The sequence below is a fragment of the Oryzias melastigma genome, linkage group LG10, assembly GCF_002922805.2.
Source record: "Oryzias melastigma strain HK-1 linkage group LG10, ASM292280v2, whole genome shotgun sequence".
Taxonomy (NCBI): domain Eukaryota; kingdom Metazoa; phylum Chordata; class Actinopteri; order Beloniformes; family Adrianichthyidae; genus Oryzias; species Oryzias melastigma.
The window spans coordinates 23,793,739-23,801,084 of record NC_050521.1 but is presented as its reverse complement, the minus strand read 5'-3'; the positions used below and the strand labels follow the sequence as shown (position 1 = coordinate 23,801,084).

Genomic DNA, 7,346 nt, shown 5'->3' with positions numbered 1-7,346 from the left:
GTCATTCCTAAAAGTCTCCATTTTCAGTTTACCTGCAGTAAAACTGATGTTAAAAATATTTTAAAATACTCATATATGATCCATTTTAATAATAAAAAAGAGAGACGTTCTTAAGTTGTAAATGCTGCTGTGGAGGTTTCCTGTCCCCGTTTGGCAAACATGGCACAGTTATGATCCTTAGGCTTGCTAACACATGAATCCCTCTGAGACTTGAGGATGGATGTCCATGATGTGGACATTAACATGCAGAATCGACAAATCCTCAATCATCGGGTGTCCTCAGACTGGACACAAGTGAAGTTCGTGTTCCCTGATAATCCAGAACCTTTTTAGTCGTCTCTTTGTCTTTAAAAGAGTTGTCTGCTGTTGCTAGCAAACTTCTTTCCAGCCTCCCCCTTGCAGCATTTCTCTGCCATCCCAAAGGAGCAAGTTAAAGGTGTCGTACCTGACATTGATACAGACGTACAAACTTGGCCAGCAAAGTATAAAGTTTGAATGGGAGAACTATCCCAACAAGGATTGCAAGGCGTGAGACTTCTGTTATTCTTTTTCTTGATGGTTTGCTCCGCCCTTATAATTCCTGGCCAATGACTGAAGAGATATTTAGTCACATGCTTTTGTTTACAAGCTTTGGTTTAAAACAGAATATTACGGATACAGACCAAGTGACTCGATCCAGACCAATGGACTTTTCCAGTCTGAATACACCCTAAGTTTGAAGTTTTGATCTCTTTGTGGTTCTACACCAGCTCAGTGTGAATTAATGGTCCATTTGTGAGTCAATGATAACAACAATCTGAGTAGATTGTTAGTAATACTGTATGATTCCCAGGGGATTTGGAAAATCAAATAAAAATGACAAATTTTCTTTCTTTTTCAATCTGCAGGTTGCCTTGGCAACAGAAATCCCCGACTACAACCAGATGACCTTGCCTCTGGGAGGGGGTCACACCGCCACAGCAGCCCAAATGCGGCATTTCTGCCGCAGCTATGAGTTCCAGCTTCCCCCACAGCCCTCCATGTCGCCTCCTCTCCCACCCCTCTCCACAGTACAGTTCTCCACTTTGGGCCCCGGGGGGCGCCACGTCTACTGCAACATCCCTATGACCCTGCTGAACGGACAGGTGGGAGGAAAGCCTGGCCTTCCATTTTGCTTGTTTATTTATTGTTTGTTTCTGCTCTCCAACAACTGCAAAGTGCATCCTTTCCTTGAATTTGGTTGTTTGTTTGCATGTTCAAGACTGAATAAAATTAAAAACCCCTCTTTTCTCCCCAGGGGTTCAAAGCAGTTCACTGGGGAACAAGAGGTCTGTTTGGATGACAGAATATAGATAGATTTTACTCTGCTTCCTGTCCACTGCTAGTGCGGAACCAGCTGTCATTTCTTGCATTGTTGTTACGTGTCATACATGGCGCAGCACTGGCATGCAGCAGTAACTTTTACCGTAGATTTAAGCACCTGTTCTGTGGTTGTAGCTGTAGATTCTTGTTGGTAAGCTACGGTCACATATACAACTGCCATCGCACAATCGGAAAACATTGGTAGAATCTGAAAGATTTCAAGCTGCCGACCATCCATCTTCTTCCACCTATCCTGGACCGAGTCACTGGGGAAACAGTTTAAGCACAGATGCTCAGACTTCCCTCTCCCGGGCCACTTCCTCCATCTCCGCTGGGGGACTCAGAGGCATTCCTGGCCAGCTTATAGACATAGTATCTCCAGCTTGTCCTAGGGCTTCACCGGGGCCTCCTCCCAGTGGAACATGCCCAGAACTCGTCCAGGAGTATCTTGACAATTCCGCCCAATCTTTTTGAAAATCGTTGGCATGGTCATAAATATAGATGGCTGCAGCCATGCGTTGAGTTTGCCACAATTATGAATTTAGTGACATTTAACCGGCCACAGGGCCGTGGCAGATGGATCTCCGACCGGCAGCAGCTCTGATTGGACGATGTGTAAATATCTCTAGAAGGCAACCTTCTATATCAAGTGCCGCCGACCACGGGTATATAAAAAGCGGGCCATTCTACACCAGTGGTCATTCGCAGCTCAGATTTTTGGCACGTTATAATCTTGCCAATTTTCAACTTTCTTGACCAAACTTCTCCTAAGAAAGCTCCATGTTCTGTCTTCTTTGTAATCTTCTTAGCATTAATTACAATATGTCAATAGACCAGTCTCAGAGTCACTGTGGTGCGATCAATGCCATGATGAGTTTTGTGCAGCATCAATGCTGTCTTCCTATAATGGTGGTTGGGAATGGCAGATTGAGATTGTCTGGTCATTCCCAGCCACTATCAACAGCCCTCGCCAAGTGCCCGCGCAGCTACCGTACGATTTCCAACAATCTGATGGTGGCAGTAGGACGGCAGCACTGTGGCAGGAGGGTGGCAGTCTGAAATCGGCCGATCATCAGACAATTTTAGGGACATTTGAGACCCTCCTATCAGTCAATTATTGTGCTGCTGCCTTCCTGCCACTGGACTGCCACCAATCGACCTTCAAATATTCCTCTGTAAAAAAAAAAAAAAAATCACTGTAAAATTTGAATTTTTCCTTAATCGTCTGTGGCCACCGAGCAGTGTGTAAAAATGCGAGCAATGCGCCAAATTTGCACTTTGGTCACCACGCGGTGGCATTTTGGGATATGTGACCGTACTCCAACTTGACTCCAACTTCTGCTGAACGTGTGGCTCTGTGTGTTCCTCAGGTGGGTCAGAGCAGTACTCTTGGGAAGAAGCCGGACCTCCACCTGAACAGCACCTTCGTACCCCTCACCAGCAGAGAACTAAGCTCTGACATCTGGTAGATGGACTTCTCTGCTGAAACTGGACCACACAGCGGTTTACAGACTGCTTTTATGGAAGACTGGTTGAGAACGCTGGTTCTCCTGGAGTTTTTGACTTTGTACAGACTGGTTTTCAGAAAAGACTGCCCACAAACTGCTTTTGGGTCACCTCATGGTCACCTGCGAACATGGCCTTCTATCAAGTGGATAATGCCTGGCTGGATGCTCACTAGAACACTGACGGATGAAACGAACAACTGCATTCTGCTTTGGGACTGGTTACTGATTGCAACTAAGGAAATGCTATGAGTTGGAATGACCTTTGGAAAGGGATGCTCCAACACAAAACGTGTCATAATCAAGCAGCCTCCTGAATGGAAATGCAGAGAGGAAGAACAGAATGTTTGATTGGTCCTGCACACCTAAAAAGAGACACTGGACCCCCTTTTCTGTTCCACCTGAAAGCAGGAAAGTTGCACCTCAGAGCACAAGATCTCTCCAAATGGCAGTTTGCTCTCACACCAGCTTGTATGAACACATTTGGATTTATCAGATCTTTAAATACACAAAATACGAGTCGACAAACAAATCATGTGACCCTACTGTCAGCTAGGCCTTCATTAACTGAAGGTGACTTCTCAAAGTCTTTTAAAGACCCACTCTGATGAAAACGGTGTTTTTAACATGTTGGAGGACATATATTAAGAATTAAACTTAAAGCTGTCTTTATTCAAATAATTATGAATTAGGAGCAAACGAAAAAAATATTGTTTGGAAAAGATCGCATTCGTGAGGTAAAAGATTCTGATTTTTCTTTGTTTTCCTCATCTGAGCTGGCATCTGGGTCAGAACTTTACGGGGGAGTAGCTCCAGGATTGCTTGCCATTTTTGTTGCACTGGTAGTGTAAATTTCTAACGAAATTATGCAGATTTTTTTTCTTTTTTGGGTAAAAACGGCATAATCATAATTAAAAGACCACTGAGAATACTTTTAAAATAGCTCAAAATATAATCGGAGTGGGTCTTTAAATAGTTTCTTTGGAAAGCAACACAAGTTAGTGTGTTGGCACACAAAGCAAACCACAAATCAGCTCAAAAATTGGGTTTTGAAAAGTTCAGGAAATATCAGGAATGGTGTAAAGCAATAGTGAATATTGCTGACCCAACACTGAGAAAGCATATTTTTGTGGAAACAGGTTACATCAGCTTGTTGAGAGAAGTAGTCGTTGCTCCGTGAACTAGGCTGAGTCAGGACTCATCTCTTCATGCAGCCGTTGAGCTGCCAACTTAGGGAAGCAAACTGGCCAAGCGATCAACTTTTCCCAACAAACTAGAAACAAAAATGGACTTGGCGTTTTCTATTTGCATGACCACCCATTTAGAGAACAAGAAAAAATAATCAAATAAACATAGATAAAGGAATAAACGACACGATAATTTGTTGCAACCTCTTTTAAAGGGGCGAATAAACATGTTGATGAAGTATGTTTGTCTTCTGTCCGGCCACGATGTGAAAAAGAAGGTGTCCCTCTTAAATCATCTTTAGAATTTATTTCATCCTGTTTGATTTTAGTGTTTGCTACTTTTTACCAGGCTTTATTTTTATTTTTTATATTGTCTGTTACAATATCTGTACAGCTTCCATTTCTTATGTATAGACCTAAAGGAGGCGGTTCTTTCTTCCCTGCAGTCCCACTCTGCATTGAGTCTTTTTTTGTTCTGCTCCTCTTTGGTCGGGTGGATGATGGATGGATGGATGGATGGATGGATGGATGGATGGATGGATGAAGGAGGGATGAATCTGAGCGCCACCAGTCACCCAAAGGGGCTTCACTGCAGGAACAGCTGTTCTCCGAAAGGAATCGGACCACATTCTTGTTTGTGAGCTTTAAAAGAAATAGATTTACCATAATATTTAAGCAAAGTGGATGTTTTCGATTTACACACAGGTACTGTCATTGTCTTATTAGAACAAATGAATTCTGGATATTTGAGATTGTTTGATACAATAATTAATTAATTATATGGGTTGATATATTCAATGGCAATATACAGTATAGTGGTTGTCTTTTCATCTTTGCTAATTTCTTTGACTCTTCTTTGGATATATTGGTTGAAATAATTTAAATCAGAGCAAATAAACATTGCATTAGTTGTTTTATACATTTTTGTTGTGTGTTGTCTCAAACATTGACTTTGTCCTTTTTTTTTACTGCCTTTTCTTTAAGGTTTATCTTATTTGTGCGACCTGATTTTCCTTCAGACATAAAGTGAAGCCAACAAACGTCAGTTTCTTCCACTTTCTGAGACATCTCACAGCTTGGTTCCACTAAAATAAAGACTCTGGCCTTGTATTTTACAATGTTAACAAACATATTCTTCTTTTTTTAATAGATTTTCTTCTTTTCTTTAATTTTGTCCTTCATTTGAAGACTTAAAATAGTGTTTTTGGTCATTTTAATATGCTCTTATGGCCTTTTTCTGATGATGGAGGACATATATAAAGAAAATAAAGTATTTATTTTTTCAAATCAGTGTGAATCAGGAGCGGATGACATTTTTTTTTTACTTTTGACGTAGAAAATGTGGGCCATAAGCTCCCTGCTCCAAGCACTCAGCAACGGTTAGAGAAAAGGGGGGCGGGGTTGCCCCATGCTAATGGTCCTGCCCACATTTTCCAATAATGTAATTGATCAAAAGAAGGTCAAAGTGGATTTTCAAAGTCCCACTTCAGTCATCTTTTAAACAAATTTTCAAAGCATTCCCGGTGTTTTTTAGTTTTTATTATGATTTTGTTGTTTTTAGGCAAAACCAACTAATTAAAAATACACTTCTGAATTGTGGGCTGGACCATTGATGCAGTGTAAGCCAGCCATTACTTCACAACATCCATCTGTTTACACATTATCCTGCTAGCTTACAACCCTCACTTAACATTACCGATGCAACAAAAATGTCAAAAAAAATATTGGAGCTCTCCTGCTGTACAGTTTAGTTCGGACGAGGAAAACAAAGATAAACATGGATCTATTTGTCTGCAAGTGGCTTACCGTAAGATAGTGCTTCACACCTAAAAACATTTCTGCATCTGCTCCTGGTTCACAACGATTTTGGTAAAGAAATACTCAAATGCTGTTTTGATTTTAAATGTGTTCTCCATCAACATGTTAAAAACACGACTTTCATCAGATAAATATCAACCCACGCCATTCTGCTGAGTCAGATTTTCCTAATTTATGAGTAGAAATATAAACAAACTTTGATTTTAGTCGAGAAAGAAAAAATAAATTGTCAAATGCTTTTGTTTTAAAATGGAGCAGTTAGTCCCATTTTTAACTCACCAACTAAGAAAATGCCTTTAGATTGTTTTTTAGAGAAAAGCTGGTAATGTTTAAGTCATGTTTGTTTGTCCTTAAACATTTTTGGATAGATCAGAGTGAGTTTGTCGTTTATTACGATGGAGATGACCAGAGCAGACATCAAGTTTTTTTTATAGAATCTGTAATATTTTGACAGTTTTCAAAATTCCCAGAGGTAATTTTAAATGCTTTTGGTGGAAGGAGCGGCCTTTTCAAGCAGAGACCAATCAGGTAGCTGTCACAGATCAGGTAGTGATACTGGGTGCTGGTTTTTGGCAGAGACTTCTGGGAAATTTCTTGAGCACTTAGTTTTAGAATTAGGCTAATTTTTGCAAAGGGATTGGGAAGAGGTAAATATACATTACTTGTCTGTTTCTAACAACTGGAAAAGTTAATTTTTGTCAGTGAGTCAATACATTTATACTCCAAGCGACACTGCAGAGTGGCTTTACTAAAGGTATGCAGGAGACAGAGCTTAAGTGGAGGCCTGTGATTATTTGTCTGGAGGGGAAACAGTCGCATGTGGAGGAGCAGTAATCAAGTGTGTTTCAGTAGCACCACCACTTTGTGCAGACGTCAATATTTACTGAGGTTCTTAGGCAGTTTGATGGACTAAAGAAGCTCATTTTGACCATTCAGATCCACAGAATCAGCTTTGGAATGCCCACAAACATGCCTGCTTGTAAAACCACTTCAGACATCGAGTTTGAAAAGGAAATTGTACCAAATATTCAGAAATATGATCTGAGTCCTTCTTTAAAAAAAAAAAAACTTGTCACTCAACATGGATCTAGATCTCTCAGTTGTTTCCTTCATTTGATAGAAAAAGGTGCCAATGAACATTTTTGTTAACAATTTTCCCCATAACCTTATTTATGTGATAAAGGATTCATTATTTTATTGCAGCTTCAGACATGACTAGACAAAATTAGCAGCTTTACAATCAGTCACGCAATCAGTTTTGCTCAACATGTTAATGAAAATTCAGCTAAACAGTTTCAAATCCTTTCCAAAAAAACTTAAATCATAAAAATAACCCTCTGAAAACTTTACTAAACACAGTTTATTAAACTTTTTTGTTTAAATTTATGTCATACAACATCAACACGTTTACTCTCTTTCCAGCCCCCTTGAACTAATGTCATCATTCTACTGGTAGCAGAAATAATGGTCCTAAGCAAAAAAATACAATAAAATT

General features: G+C 40.0%; 1 protein-coding gene across 2 annotated transcripts in view; it reads left to right on the top strand.

Annotated features, from left to right (window-relative positions):
- Positions 1–4,954, top strand: part of il1rapl2 (interleukin 1 receptor accessory protein-like 2) — a 373,988-nt gene extending 369,034 nt beyond the window's left edge. For both annotated transcript variants that reach the window (XM_024283660.2, XM_036213986.1), the window contains 2 exons: positions 888–1,124; positions 2,712–4,954. In XM_024283660.2, the coding sequence (XP_024139428.1) occupies positions 888–1,124; positions 2,712–2,810 (336 nt within the window). In that variant the 3' untranslated portion in view covers positions 2,811–4,954. The remainder of the gene's footprint in view (positions 1–887; positions 1,125–2,711) is intronic.
- Positions 4,955–7,346: the final 2,392 nt, after the last annotated feature.